The 15,548-nt window shown below is 38.5% G+C and overlaps 2 protein-coding genes across 9 annotated transcripts; one reads left to right on the plus strand and one right to left on the minus strand.

The window, feature by feature from the left end:
* The first annotated feature begins 3 nt into the window (after positions 1-3).
* Positions 4-6,918, plus strand: LOC128030725 (COP9 signalosome complex subunit 7a). 4 transcript variants are annotated; one of them, XM_052618593.1, is made up of 9 exons: positions 4-379; positions 1,170-1,292; positions 2,299-2,374; positions 2,598-2,686; positions 2,931-3,133; positions 3,225-3,330; positions 4,801-4,970; positions 6,409-6,444; positions 6,592-6,918. In XM_052618593.1, exons 2-8 carry the CDS (start codon positions 1,170-1,172, stop codon positions 6,440-6,442), a joined length of 801 nt encoding a protein of 266 aa, XP_052474553.1. In that variant the 5' UTR covers positions 4-379; the 3' UTR covers positions 6,443-6,444; positions 6,592-6,918. The 4 variants fall into 4 exon arrangements, with proteins under 4 accessions (XP_052474553.1, XP_052474552.1, XP_052474550.1 ...); XM_052618592.1 differs by lacking the exon at positions 6,409-6,444 and having other exon boundaries at positions 1,124-1,292; XM_052618590.1 differs by lacking the exon at positions 6,409-6,444.
* Positions 6,919-7,612: 694 nt separating this feature from the next.
* Positions 7,613-15,211, minus strand: LOC128030728 (PILR alpha-associated neural protein-like). 5 transcript variants are annotated; one of them, XM_052618597.1, is made up of 6 exons: positions 15,122-15,211; positions 14,646-14,696; positions 14,066-14,421; positions 13,319-13,397; positions 11,146-11,265; positions 7,613-10,006 (listed from the first exon to the last, which is right to left on the minus strand). In XM_052618597.1, exons 2-6 carry the CDS (start codon positions 14,654-14,656, stop codon positions 9,985-9,987), a joined length of 588 nt encoding a protein of 195 aa, XP_052474557.1. In that variant the 5' UTR covers positions 14,657-14,696; positions 15,122-15,211; the 3' UTR covers positions 7,613-9,984. The 5 variants fall into 5 exon arrangements, with proteins under 5 accessions (XP_052474557.1, XP_052474561.1, XP_052474558.1 ...); XM_052618601.1 differs by having other exon boundaries at positions 14,066-14,337; positions 15,122-15,184; XM_052618598.1 differs by having other exon boundaries at positions 14,646-15,194.
* Positions 15,212-15,548: the final 337 nt, after the last annotated feature.

The following is a 15,548-nucleotide window of genomic DNA, read 5'->3' on the forward strand; positions in this document are numbered from 1 at the left end:
TGTCGGCTGGTTTATGAAGGTTTCAGGCACTTTTTAGCTGGTCAGACTTGGAAACCGGCTTATACTGGCTAAGACTAACAAACCATATAGGTTGATTTAAGATGGGTACAAGGAGAATTCAATAGTAAGGTTTCTTGTTCAACAAGTTGATGTCATAATAACTGGCTTTGATTCATTGAGAAGACTTCCCAAGAAAATATAATTCTCACAGCCTCACGGTGGCGATGTGTATCCGCTCACTCTTACAATCGCTCTGTGGACACGCCCACCCTTCTACGTCTCCGCCAATCAGAGAGCACGTTTCATGTCGTATCACGCTTGCTAACGGAAGTAGCAGTGACCACAGTTGACACAAACAACCTCAGTCTTTATAAATAAGGTAAATATACCGCATTTTCTGCACATTTGACTGTGCAAAATGTGGTCTCAAGTTCATTTTGAACATTTGAGCGTACTTGGCAAAGTGTGCAACGACGCGTGTTTACGTAAGATCTTAGTTTACTAACCGCAAGGCCTAGCTGCTGGTGTGTTGATGTAACGTTACTTCACAACGGGCGCTGAACTTTAAGCACGAGCTGACTGGTTTATTCTCTTAAACTTGTGTTTATTAGTATTAAACAAAATAGAATGCTTTTAGACTCCATTAAACAAAGTAAATTCACGGTTAGAATATGGATTCGTGTATCAAAATCTAGTAACTGTCGAGAAACACAATTAACACTTCAGTTCACTTTAATAAAACAGCCTGTTTTCCGAAGTGTTATTAATTTACATGCATAACGTTACGTGTTCGTTATCATTTGTAGTCTCATAAATATTCTCATTGTGTCAAGTGCATGTAAATGCATGTCTTTATGTTTTAATCCATAAAGTTATGCATGATCATGCATAACTTCTCCCTGTTAATGTAGTTATTGTTTACCATGAGCCACCTGTCATATTAAACTCTTGTATCAAAATGTCGTCGAAAGCATATTGCTGTGGATCAACAGCAATTTAACAAGCCCAATGAAGCATGTTTATTGTACACGAGTTACTGAGGCTTTCAAGTAACGTTACAGATTTAATAAGAACAACTTTTGCATTTGATAGGTCTGAACATAGTACTTTTTATTTCTGAAAGTTGTTCAGGGCCTCCTGGGTGGTTTAAACTCTTCCTCTTCATTCAGATGGAGGTGGATCAGCTGCTGTCTCTCTCAGGTCCAGCTCTGGCTCAGGCCATCAGCTCTGTGCTGGAAACCCCAGGCCTCTACGTTTTCTCAGACATACTAGAACTGCCCAACGTCCGTGAGGTGAGTTTTTGTGCTAAAAAATCTATTTCAGTTCAACTTGATGACTTTACATAAATTCTGTGTCAAATGTAATTGTTTTAGTTTTCAACGCCTGCATGTCATGCTCGAAATCAAGTCGATTAATCATCTCTTCAAGCACTGAGCTTTTTATTTTTCTTTCTTGATGTGCTTCGCCATGGTGTCTGAAACCAAATCCAAATTTTTGTATATCCTATTTAAATTAGATTAGTGTAGTATACTCTTGAATACACTTGAAAAGAGTATGCTACACTAATCTAATTTGAATGGCATATACAAAAAAAATACAAAAACAAACACACACAGGGCATCTGAATTTAAGTTTGATAAATATAATTTTTATGGTTTGAAATCTTTCATATTCAATCTGAATAGTCAGGTTAAAATTCCAAGTTTTTGTTTTCCATTCAGAGCATTCCACGTATTTGATGTCAGTATGGATTTACGTAGACATTTATATTACAATATAAATTGGTTTTATATATATTATACTTTACTTTAGTCTTCAGTGTCACATGATCCTATAGAAATCATTCTAAAATGCTGATTGCTCATTGTGGAAAACAAGATATTTTTTTTAAGATTCTTTGAAAAGAAAGAAATAGAATTTATTGTTACTTTATATATCTCTTTACTGTCATTTTGTTCATTTTAAAGTGTCCCTGGCTGCTGAATAAAAGTAATCATTTCTTTATTTAAAAACACATACTGACTCAAACTTATGTAAACATAACACATTTATTATATTATATATTACTGTATTGATATTTGCCAGGAGTGCTGTAATAAAACCAATTGGAAAGCCAACAGATGTCATCATCACTGCGTTACATGCACACTTCTCTGCCACATATGAGATCCCAGAGTACTCATGTACCACATCGTCATTCCTACAGAGCCCAGCTGAAGTGTTTACCTGCTGAACACAAGATACTTCCACACTTTGTCATATCAGTCATTGTCTGCACTTCACTGTCCCTCTCTCTAGCTGGAGACGGGTCCCCATGCTGCAGTCTACCAGCTTCTCAATCTTTTTGCGTATGGAACCTACTGCGACTATAAAGGTAACCATGACAACAAATGACCAGATATTGGCCCCCGAGGAGGCAGGTTCATTCCCTGCACTGCCTCTGAATGAGACCGTATACGCTGCCCTTTGCCTTGCTAAATACGTTAACTACTGTTCTTTTGCAGATTTTACCAGGGCTTTAATGTAATCAGTTGTTTTCCTCCTGGTTGTGTGGATGGTTCTAATGTATGTTAATTAACTGTATGTTTGCCACTTAGAGAGGGCAGCCTCACTTCCTGAACTCACACCCGCTCAGAAGAACAAACTCCGTCACCTGTCAATCATCAGCCTGGCCTCCAATCTAAAGGTAGAGATTCATCCGTTCTCAACCGAGGGTTTATTAGCACTGTTTTGAATGAGTTCCCTTATGTTCAGCGCACAGCTGTTCACAATATGGGCTGTTAGTATTATTGACTGCATGATTGATGAAACCAACGTTCTCTTATCAAGCCTTTGTAATATTACTAGGACAAATTAGAAGTTTCAACTTACCCCAGGGCATAGCATAGTATTCAAGAAACAAAGCAAAAAACACCTCTTTCTCTGGATAGTGTCTGCCGTATTCATTACTGCTCCAGCAGTTAGAGCTGAAGAATGTGCGCGAGCTGGAAGACCTGCTGATCGAGGCTGTTTACAGTGACATTATCCATGGGAAGCTGGACCAGAGGAACCAGCAGGTCGAGGTAGATTGCAGCATAGGTCGAGACCTGGGCCCCAACGAATTACCAAACATTGCCAACACACTGCAGGAGTGGTAAGCGTGTGTTTGTGTTTGTGTCTGTGTCTGTATGTTGCAGTGGACTCTGCTGGTGGTATGAAATATTCTGTCTGTTTGTGTCTCTCAGGTGTACAGGCTGTGAAGCAGTTCTGTGTGGCATTGAGGAGCAGGTGTCAAGAGCCAATCAGTACAGAGAAAACCAGCTCAAGGTCAAAGCTCAAGTGGAAACGGAGGTTTGTGTGTGAATCTTTATCCATCCTAAATGACATACAATATTAGATCATGTCAATGATAAAGATTTGGTTTCATGTAGTTTCAAATGACCCTAATATGTAAAAGTAAAAAGCAAATAAAGTCAATAAAAAGTAAGTGTATTTTTTATATGTGAGTGTACACGTGTAATTATTATTTTGAAGGTTTCTAAATGGTTCTTGTTTGTTTATTTTTTAATACATTAATAAATATAAACATTAATAAATATAACATTACAATTATATTATTAAATATAAGTGCTACATTTATATTTAACAAATTCTACATTTATACATATACATACATTCTATATAAATAATGAAAATTATCCCAAACTACATTGAAAACTATAATATTAATTCTTTTGAAGCATGTTTCCCTTCATTTTGATTTCAAATAGGTTGCATCACCCTGCCTTTTTTATTTATTAATTTTTTTACTTTAAGCCCCCAAGAATATCCAAATGAATGTCAATTCAGGAATCTAAAGCATGTTAATCATTGAAGAAGTGTAAGTCATTGTGCGTATGATTTGCGGACAAAAAATAAGCATCACTTGACCCACATATAAAGGCAGTTTTAGGTGTTTACCTGTTCGATGAGTAAAATTAAACATTTCTGTTAATGTTCAGAAAAGATAGTATGTGCTTAGTTTTTTATTGGACTGCCAAAAATGAAAAGACTTATGACATAGATATATTTTTATATTATTTTAATGTTCCTTAAGGTTAATAGTTTTTTTTTTTGCACAAAAACTCACCCGTTAAGCAACTGAATGCCAGTTAGTTAATAGTTATAACTATGCTTTAATGTCTTGTTCTAGCAGCAGTCATATGCAAATATGTTTGCCTATATGATGTCACAAATCCCACAATATCCAAACGAGCTGTGTTTGAAGCTTGATTAAATAACTGCTTTGTTTGTAATGAGGAGGATGTTTGGTGTTTAAATGGTGCAAAGACTTTTTAGATGTCAAAAGATCAAAGCAAATTTTATTTCTTATGTCATGACCATTTAAGACCTTTTTACACAAAATTGAATAAATATGCAAAAAAACAAACATTTATTGGTTATGATAGTATACAGCATATTGTTTAAAGTGTCCCATACTTGGAATTTGTGCTCTGCATTTAACCCATCCAAGTGCACACACACACACACAGTAGTGAACACTCACCTGGAGCGCCCGGGGAGCAGTTGGGGGTTCGGTGCCTTGCTCAAGGGTCTTACCTCAGTCGTGGTATTGAGGGTGGAGGAAGTGCTGGATATACACTCCCCCCACCTACAATCCCTTCCGGACCTGAGACTTGAACCCGTGACCTTTGAGTTACAAGACTCTATCCATTAGGCCACAACTGCCCCAAAATCTAGATGAGGGCTTGTCCCGGTTTTATTTCACTTTGACAACTGCAGGATTCAATGACAAGTTTTTTTTCTCATCTTCTTATTTAGGTATCAAACCTACAGAAAACCCTCAAGGCAAGTTCCGCTTCCCCCTCATCTGGCCCCGCCCCTGCTGGAGCAGCATCAAATCAGGATGCAGACCAGCCAGCTGAGCCAAGAGACCCCGCCTCCTCACAGGAAACACGGCAACCAGGAAAAAAGAGTTCAAAGGTCAAAGGGTAAGTGAACTGCATTTTAGGGTTTACTGCCTCAGAATCCCCTTCGGTTAGTGTTTATAACTTACTGTAATATCTAGAAAATATCACAGTGGTATATATAATATATATATATATATATATATAAAGCCCTGCACAGTTTTTATTTTTTATTAAAACTACCAGCTTCACTACACATAAATCATACATCTCAGGGAGTAAATATATACTAATGGCATTTTTAAGCACATAGAATATGATTTATGAGTATTTGTGTGTGCTCTTTTTGTGAGCTTATGTACTGCTTCCTGCCTTTTAGTTAAATGTGATGTATAAGATAACACCCACAGGCTTATAGTCCTAATTAAACACCAATGAGTTTAAAATAGTCTCTGTCCTGGTTTGGAAATCTCATGTCAGGATGTGCTCCGGAAAGAGACGGGGCTTTTGATCACCACTGCTTTTTCTTTGTCACCAAAGAATGTCAGTTAATTTATTCAAGGCTGATTAAGCACAGATTAATCCAAGAGTCCAAGGCTTTAAAAGTGTCTCAGTCATTAACATTTCAGGGGTACTCCTTGTCCATATGGGAAGCTGCTGCTAATTTTCCAATAATAATTATCAGATTATTCAAATATGATTAGGAGAATACATTAAAGGCATGTCCTGGTTAAGATAAGCATTAAGATCATTTGCTTTTGTGGCATAATGAAATTTAAAGTTGCACCTTTTTTAGGCATTCAAAATGAGTGTAAATAAGACCAGATAAAAAAAGGAATATCTCACTCAAAAATGAAAAATGCTGAAACCCCAGGCCATGAAAGATGTGTAGATGAGTTTATTTTTTCACTGGAACGGATTTGGAGAAATTTAGCATTGCATCACTTGCTTGCCAGTGGATCCTCTGCAGTGAATGGATGCCATCAGAATCAGAGTCAAAAAGCTGATAAAAGCATCACAATAAAGTGATCAATATGACTCCAGTCCATCAGTTGACATTTTATGAAGTAAAAAGCTGCATGTTTGTAAGAAACAAATCCACCAATACGGCGTTTTAACTTTAAACTGTCATTTCTGGCAAATAAAATAAAAATACCAATTCATAGTCCATAATAACTCTTCCTCCAGTGAAAAAGTCCATTCCCTGTTGTCTTCTCACATCAAAATCCATAGACATTTGGTAGAACTGTTCTGGACCGTTTACGCTCGTAAAAGGTGCTTGATCTGTGCATATTTCTCTTCTGATTCAGATAAGATGACTTTTTCACTGGAGAATGCGATATTATGGACAGAGGACTTGAAGTTAAAAAATGTCTTAATGATTGATTTGTTTTTTACAAACAGATTTTTACGTTGCAAGACATAATCATAATCATGGATAACTTGTGAATTATTGTGATGCCTTTATCAGCTGTTTTGTGAGCAAGTGATGTAATGCTAAATTTCTCCAAATCTGTTCCAGTGAAAAAAACTCATCTTCATCTTGGATGGCTTGAGGGTAAGTCAATTCTCTGCAAATTTTCATTTTTGGGTGAACTAACCCAACGGCATTAAATATGAACCATTAATAGCCACAAGGAAAATTACGAAGAATCATTACAATAGATCAATATTTCACCTGAACAATTCTTTCTGTATTTTTTAGGCTTCGTGGGAGCGGAAAGATTTGGTCAAAGTCTAATTGATCTTAAGCGCTGAACTCAATCTTCAGTAACCCACTCACAGTCAGATATATTGTGGACTGCTCGCTTGGATAGACAGAAAAACAAAACCTGCCACTTCTCAAACACAAACCACCATCACAGTCTAAACTCAACTTTAACACAATTTTGGGAGTGTGTTTATGTACATGTGTGCTGTAAATGTCATTTAATTTGACTCATACTCCTTTTCCTTTGCGCGTTTGTTTGGTTCGTTATTAAACCTGGATGTAAATTGATAAAGCCAATGAATAAATGATATCCATCTGTCACCCTGTCTAGTCTCTGGCTTTCACGTTTCCTTTCCTCTAATGTTAAGTGCTGCTAAATGTTTCGTCTCAATGGGGGCATGTCTGTTGAGAGGTCATGACATTAATTAGCCACACTTTAATGTCGGGGCCCTGAAATAACATCCTGGTTTCCTCTCAGCACATACACTCTTCCCTCCGCTGTGTTATGCAAAATGCCCTTTATCCAGCTATTAAGCTTGACTAAAGCAATGTTTCTCTCTCTGTCCTGCATAATGGTCTGTAATGGTAAGCGATTAACTTGTAGCCACTCAGAAATGAGGAGAACAATAAAAAGCAGAGAGCAATGATCTACTTGTACATTAACCCCTGCCTTCGCTCTCTTTCCATCTGTAGAAATCCATCCACCTCAAAATCCATGATCCTTTTTACGCACACCCCCTCCTCTGTTTCTCTCTATAAATAGTGGTGTTAATTTCAGTCAGTGTGACTGCGCTTCAGTTTCTCGGTCTTTCAGCTCTGAGCAGATGGGAGCTGTGAACTTTTGCGGCTTACATGCAGCATGTGTGCGTGTGAAGTGTCTTCGTGTCCCGGTGTTTTGTTACTGTGCAATGGCTAATGAGTCCTCGCGGTGTCCCTTTGGCCTGGCTGTTTGGAGTGTGTGATTGTGTGACTCACTGTCATATAGACAGTCCTCTCAAACACCACACCAAAGAAACATGTTTTAAAACACCAGAGATGGCTTTTTATTGACTTCATAGAACACTGAATCACATTTTTAAGGCAGTGCTACATAAATGATGTGAAACCTCTAAACATATCTCACATGGTGTAGCTTCTTGTGCACTATGTGAAAAATTAAGAGAGAATTCTGCTGTGACCATAAACTATAATGGCACATTAGTTTCTTTTTTCCCCTCTCTGTTGTAATTTTTTTTTCTTCACTTCACGAGTTACATGGTTATTTGAGAGGGTCTGATAATGATTTCCTTGGAAAATACAGCTTATAGCAGAATTTCTTCTGCTTTTAAGTGAATATGTAAAATTGATCTAAATATATGTTCTTGGTCATATTGTGAACAATTCATCATTTCAAAGAAAAATGTCTTTGAATTAAATGTAAATAAAATGTACAAACTTGCTTTTCCTCAAATTTCCTTTTACAAAGACCGACCACACAGTCTATAGAGTGGAAGTAAAAATCCCATTCCTATTCTGTTTTTAATGATAATTTATATAAACTATCTCAGAAAGACCTTCTGTGAGCTACAAGGTTGTTATCTTTTGAAGCGCTCAGCCTGCATTATTAAGATTTTCTTTTAATCATGTTCAACAGCTGAATTTTTTACCTATACTCTTTACATAGACGCTTCCAATAATCAGAGAATCGTGATAAGCAAATAGTGCCAAAAAAAATATTTTACCACCTGCACATTACCATGAATCACTGCACATAATTGAAAAACATAATAGTCAGTCTTCCTACGCTCCTAAATGACTTGAATATTTGTATGATATGCATATTTTGCTGTGAATGTCAAATATATTGTTTCTATATCAACGTCTTTAAATCAATATTTTTATATTTCTACTTTATTATGAATTCAACCATGTAATTTGCAATGCATCATGGGAGTGTAGTTTGTTCCCTCAAAGTACAGTCTTGCACCTTTGTCAGATTTTTTTTTGCTTCAAATGAATGTTTGCAATGCTGTGGTTCACCTTGTAGTTGCTTGATTTGGTTGATGGCTTATAACTATTAAAGACTTTATTTTAAATCCCTGTTGGAAAAAAGAATGGGAAAAATACATCCGAAACCAAGCCTGCTGATAACTGTTACAATGTATTGGATAATGCTAACCCCTGATTAGCCATTAACTATCCATGCACTGATTTTGCAAACTTGCATTCAATCTGACTCCATTCTAAAATAGAAAGCCAGTTTTTCACAATTGCCCTTTAGAATCTTTACTGTTGAATATCCCCTATCATTATCAAATTAGTCAAAATACACAAGTAAACACTGACTTCAGCACGTATTTAAAAATGTTTCTATCGTCTAAGAACCCAAACCCTGCTGATAGTTGCGGTTCATAAATGAGAAACCCCAAGCTGCCTCACTAGCCATGGTTGTTAGCATTGTGATAGATCAAACTAACTTGTGTTTTTTTACATTGCTTATCAAACTAGATATGCCATGGCAGCGCCAAGCGTATTTTTCAGTATGTCTTCACACATGTCCTTAACTGTGCTTTCCATAAACTCAACATGAAAACATCACAGACATCAACCACTGTGGTTAATGCTAGCTCTCTGCTAACCAAAAAAAAACACCCCGAGAAGAGCTACATGGCCATGATTTAGAAGTATAACGCTAAAATGCATAACACCACACTTTGAATAGAATTACGTAGGTTTCACAAACACCTCAAAAGATGTTTGACGAAAAACGTTCGTCAGATAATTAGTGTAAATTATAAGGTAACACTGCAGAGGTGTTTCCAGATATCTGTTTATATCAGCTGACGTCATTGCAGTCCACTGTTGCCATGGGACACGGAGCCATATGAAACACTATAAACAAGTGATGTGAATTATATTTAACTCTTCAGAATAGCTGCAGTCATTCATTAAGCTCAAATAAATGCTACTCAAAGTGAGATAAAGGCAGCGGTGGGCAGCTGTAACTTTGTATGCATGAGATAGGCTACTACAAGTATGTGACGCCGGTTACTAAATGAATAACTACATACATCACAGCTTATTCCAGGATCAGAAGCGAATGGTTGTTTTTATGGTAGAGGACTTGGCATTCCCAGAGCCCTTCTGAAAGGCTGCGTTGACTAACAAGAATAATACTGTCGAGAATAAACAGCATTGGAAGAAAGAGTTACAGCCAGAAATGAAGAGCCACTGGACCACAAAACCTCACAGTCTCCATCAGAGTGTCCAAACAGATGTTATTCATCCATATATCCACACGTGTCTATCTACAGGTTATGTACATTCGGATGGCTTGCCCATGTGTGCACACCAAAGTCTATGTCATGCCAGCGGGATTTGATTATCATACTCAGAAGAGTCAGCTCTTCAAAGATTGACCACTGGTATCCTGCAGCGTGGGGTAAAGAGATGGAGAAAGAGAAGGCAAATTAATAAGTGTCGCACTCTATTATCGAGAGTGATATTAATACTGAAATGCACAGAGCAGCAGGAAGTGGGTCTGATTTCATGGATGGCACGCTTTCTTTCACTCTGCGTTTCTCCTGTTGAAATATTCACAACAATTGAGAAAAACCTCCACAACCAAGCCTAACTGACTGTTTTGTATTGCAAGCCTTTACAACTGATCTAACAACACTAACATCCTAATTTACACACCATTTTCACAGAATCAGCCATACATACCGGGTATCTGCATTTTTACGTTTAAATAGATATTACATTCATTAATAGAACACATTTTCACTGCATGCACATTTTTAAAAGATTCAGCGCAATTTTGAAACAAAACAAAGATAGAAAAATATCATATTTTAGTCATTAAGTGATGAAGTCTAAACCACATCAACAGGTTCAACTGAATGAACATTGATCACTCAAATACTTTATAAAAAATGAACAGGTACAATTTACATCACTAAATGAGTTAATGGAAAAAATGTAATATTGCTATTAATTTTATAAGAAATAAATTTGTGATTAAGTTCAAATAGTTAGGCCACTTACTGTACATTTTCCACTTACAGCTTTACACTGAATGTCATTTTTAATCTTAATATTTATTTTATGTTATGTCATAATAATTTAATCTTGATATTGTAATTGTATTTATGCAACAGTGTATGAATGCATAATGCAATAGTACATTTTAATAATTTTTCTTTCCTTAAATTAAAAACGTTCAATACTTCATACAACTTCTGTGCTATTTGGAATAGAATAGAATAGACTTTTACAAAAGGGTCCACAGACTTCCTGACATGATTTTAAAAATCCGTAATTTAACATAGCCCCTAGGTGTGATTATTTATTTGTTAGGAACGTGTTTTTTTATTTATGTTGTTCCCTTTGACAGTGTCTGGTTTACCAGTCTTGTTATCTCTGACTGTTCCTCTTTCACACACACACACACACACACACACACACACACACACACACACACACACACACACACACACACACACACACACACACAGTGCTAAACCCAGTCTTGGCACCCTGTCCCACAGGCTTAGACACGCACGCTACCTCTCTCTGCCGGGGAAGGATGGTGTGCTGTGCAGTGTCTGCCTGCTGTCCTCCTGAGCCATGTGCCGAGGGATGGCAAGGGAGAGAGGCGGAGGGCGCTGGGAGAGACTGCGGTCGTAACTGAATGAAAGAGAGAGAGAGATTAGGACGTCAGTCAGTGAATGAATAGACACTGAAGAAGGTGAGAAAGAGGCATGAAAAGAGAGATTAAAGAGTATAACGGGAAAGAAGGCAAACACTTCAGAGGCACTGACGGGAAGTTCATTCACTCACTGGCTTAATTTCATAGACCGCCTTCAGCAAGAAAAATAAACCCGCGGGGGAAATAAAGCGTGCGAAAGTGAGAGAGAGACACTGAAATTATCAGTTAAAATCATATATGTCATCCAGCAACCATGGGAAAGACAAAGTGTCACCGTGTGAGGTCCCATGTAATATTAATACCCCACATCGACACACACTTATCTTCAGTGACTCAGGAGCGAGTTCACTCCACCTCTGCTCTGATGGGATGATGGACTGGAGGTGGTTAAGTGAGCGCGAGGGTGTCTGTCAAGGCAAGTGTGTGATATACAGAGATTAATTGCGTAGATGTAGCTTGTGTTTGCAATAAAACCGCCCTCGGCTCGCTCAGATAAGAGACGGCCTCACATTTACATAAACCTGTCGGGAATTCATGATGTCACGGTTTTAAGCCTCTCTATCGATCTAACAAACACTGTCCGACGTTGCCTGCACTATTGCTTTACCGCAGCATAAAAAGCATGTGATTGGCTGAAGCAATCCGAATCTTATGAGAAAACAGTTATTCTACGAGTTGGCGATTTCGTATGAATTTGTGATTCGTAAAGAAACATTTCATTTTTAGAACGTGAGACTGAAGGCCCAGCCTGAACTGGAGCCAAAAACTTGTCCACATTCATACGGTCTGCACTATGTAATTTTAGTCAACAGTTTTTGCTGATGTCTGCGCAATGTCTGCCTAATGCCATGTGTGAGTAATTTTGGCGCTTGAAAATAACGATTTGAATGTCTATCCACACTAACAGTTAATAGAGTAACGTTACACTTTAAAAGTCTTGCGTGCTCAGCTGGGAATTGTGGAAAACGAAATACACCTGACCTGGGCCTAAAACCTAACTGCTTAGTTGGATAGTGTTTGCCAACACATGCGGTCGACTCATGCGCACTAGAAAGTTTCTAGTGTCCAGTGTCTGCGTTATTTCTCTCCAGAAGTTATTAGCAATAAAATGTCTTAAATTAGATTTTCGGTATCTCTTAACCCTCAAACACAAGCACTTGTCGACATGGCTCTTTTGTTGTTGTTCTATCTCTGGGGTTTCTTTCTTGACTGTGAAACAAAAACATTGAAGGCACATGTGCAAGCTGAGAGAGGTTAGAAAAATCTGGCTTCACATGTATAGTATGTGTTGTATATACTAGCTTATGTTGATGACATAGAATGTATGTACTATTTTGATGACAAACTTTATGTCACAGTGCACAAAGCATATAGTGTACATGTAAAAGCCAAGTATAATTTGGGCCTAAGCAGATAGGATAAAAACATACAAATGAGACTGTACAAATTCATAGACATTAGCCACCTATTTTTCAGAAAAGTAAAATAGTTATGAATTGCCATGAGAGTGTGTGGGCTGATGGCACATTACGATGGATGTGAATTCAGCGAAGGGAACATTCTAGCACAAACTAAGGCTGGTAGTAATAAATCACACTCATAACCTGTCACCCCATGTTTATAGTTACTCTGAGGATGATATGGGCCGTTCCTTAGCTCTCTATATCATTTTAATGGTCATCTATGCGATCAAATGCTGCAGTCAGAGTAAGTATAAATGCATTCCTATGCCTGATGGCCCTCAGTGCTCTAGGCTACATTTCCAATTAAACCAGCACAATAAAACACTGTAAGGTGTCCACACTGTTAGTGTCTGCAGAGTTAGAATATCCATAGCTGGCTTTTTTAACAGTTCTGTGGGGAACTCTTACTGAACAGCAGAACCCTCGATTGAAAGTTTGTGGAAATCTGTGGTGTGAACCCATTATGGCACACTGACTGTACAATGACTCACATAGACACACGGGAGCAAGCTGTCTCAGGCTATGTACGACAGAACCATACAGACAGAGAAGTGGATAAAAATCTCACCAGAGTTTAACAGAGATGATGACCGCAGAGAGAATCAGCAGAGATGAAATTGTCACTGTCACGTAAAACTGTGGGTCCACTGAAAAAAGTAAATTAGATTACTTATAAATTAGACACAGCAAGGGGACACTTTAAACAGATGTGATACTTTACATTGTAATGATAGGAAGAGGATTTGCTGAATTGCAATTCAAATACTTGTAAATAATACAGTGTTTACATATGGTCTCTCACAATCTTCTATATTTGGTTATATCCTTAAGAAATAATACAATTAAATATACATTCCTCAAACAGTAGAGTATATAATATTCAATATAGTAAATATATTGAATGCAATGCATGTTGCTTTTGATAAAAGTGCCTGCCAAATGCATGATCTGTTTGCTGCCTCAATTCAAATGCAAGAACTGAACTGTCAACTCATTCACTAAATGCACAACCGTAAAAAAAGCAATTAAAGGAAACACAAAGATGTCGGAAAAGTGTGAAGACATTGAGCGAAAGCAACAAGGAACCATTACAGGAGAGAAGAGCAAGAGAAAAAGTTGGGGGCGAAAAGGGTTGCAAGAGTGTCATAATCAGGTAAAATTAAAATGATTGGATTGTTGCCTGCCTTCTGCTCAATGGGAGAGAAATCTAAGCTCTCCTCAAGCGCAGATTTTCTACTATGAGGAACCAGCATGAGCTCAGAGTCCTGTCAGCGATGCAGCTCTCAGATAAAGAACTAATTTCACGGACACCAACCTTCCTTGGTGTCCTGCTCTTCTGTCTCTATTTTGTCCCTGTCTCCTGTAGTTGGGTGTTGAGTTTGATTGGCAGGCATGCTCCGACGATGTGACCAGTCCTCGGGCGTAGTCTCCCTCAAACTTTCCGTCTCCAGACTGGACAGGAAGTGATGGGTTTCATCCTCCAGGGGCTGCGTGGGACCCCAGTCCACCGCCCAGAGCTGAGTGGTGCTGGCCTGCGCCGTGACTGGCATCTGCATTTCGCCCAACTCCTCCCACTTCCTGCGATCTCTGTCACCGGTGGCAGTGCAAAAAATTACAGTGACCAGCAGGAAGCTCCAAAGGGGAATGAATCCAGTGTGGGGAGAGATGGAGCTGGGGGAAGCAGAGACAAAGCAACGAAAAGACGGAAGGAGGGATTGAAAAGGAAAAGCTAGAGATTGGAAAAAACACAACTGAGAGGCGTGAATCGAGCACAGATGGAAAGAGACTTAAAGCAGAAGCTGATGCAACCCAACAGGCTGCAGGAAACCAACTGGTCAGATCTAAGAGCACAGTGCAACCAAAACAGTCTGTTAGGCACTCTCACTTTGCCTTACCATCGCTCCATCGCTTCAGCCTGTTCACTGACTCCTTGCCGCTCCGATCATCTCATAAATAAGAATGACATAAAGAGAAGAATGAGAAGAGAAACAGAGCTGAAAGGGGGAAGGTTCAGTCTTGACACTGACTAAAAGACCATAAACAGATGGCTTTAGTGGAGAAATACCCTGCTGGCTCTGAGACAACACAAATAAAACACACACACACACATGCATACACCCTTATCCAGATCAAAATGGATCACACTCATCAAAAACCATACCACAAGCTCCACAGGAAAACACACATGCAAACACACCTGTGGATGCTTGCGTGCGTTAAGCCTCTTTCCGAGCCGTCAAACAAAACTCAACATCTGTATCCAGATTTACTCCACCCTCTAACTTCCATGCAACACTCACAAATACACCTACACACACTTGGAAACATGCAGATTCAAACTCTCAAGACAGATATCTGCTCGCATGCCTACCTCATGCCACCGAAGAAGAGACTGGGAGAGAGGCAGAGCGCCTGGAAGTGGGGGAAAGCATTGGTTGCCGTAGCGACAGAGACATGTAGAAATTGTGCAAGTGAGAAATAGAGTGCAGAAGAGGGAGGTAGAGAGATAGAAACAGAGAGAGAGAGAGCCAGGGGAGGGAGGGAGGAAAAGAGGATTGGAGGAAAGATTGAAATACTAATTATGCATCTTAACTGGTTCAAATTAAATAGGCAGCAAGAAGAAAATAAATGAATTTTGACAGCAAAAATAGCCAGATGGAATAAAAGAAGCAGCTTATTAATATTCTGAAGACCAGTTTAAGTAAATAAAAAGTATTCAAGGGCGACAAATGAAAAGAGGCAGCGGCAGGAAAATCGATATACATTAATGTAGCGTTGGACAGGAGCCCTATGATGAA

Source organism: Carassius gibelio, chromosome A16 (assembly GCF_023724105.1).
Source record: "Carassius gibelio isolate Cgi1373 ecotype wild population from Czech Republic chromosome A16, carGib1.2-hapl.c, whole genome shotgun sequence".
Taxonomy (NCBI): domain Eukaryota; kingdom Metazoa; phylum Chordata; class Actinopteri; order Cypriniformes; family Cyprinidae; genus Carassius; species Carassius gibelio.

Coding starts and splice junctions, on each gene's coding strand:
- LOC128030725 (XM_052618592.1), top strand. CDS start 1,170: ATGGAGGTGGATCAGCTGCTGTCTCTCTCAGGTCCAGCTCTGGCTCAG. Junction 1,293..2,298: donor AACTGCCCAACGTCCGTGAG/GTGAGTTTTTGT, acceptor CCCTCTCTCTAG/CTGGAGACGGGTCCCCATGC. Junction 2,375..2,597: donor AACCTACTGCGACTATAAAG/GTAACCATGACA, acceptor TTTGCCACTTAG/AGAGGGCAGCCTCACTTCCT.
- LOC128030728 (XM_052618597.1), bottom strand. Junction 11,266..13,318: donor ATCATCTCTGTTAAACTCTG/GTGAGATTTTTA, acceptor TCTTTCATTCAG/TTACGACCGCAGTCTCTCCC. Junction 10,007..11,145: donor TCCTTCCCCGGCAGAGAGAG/GTAGCGTGCGTG, acceptor CCCACGCTGCAG/GATACCAGTGGTCAATCTTT.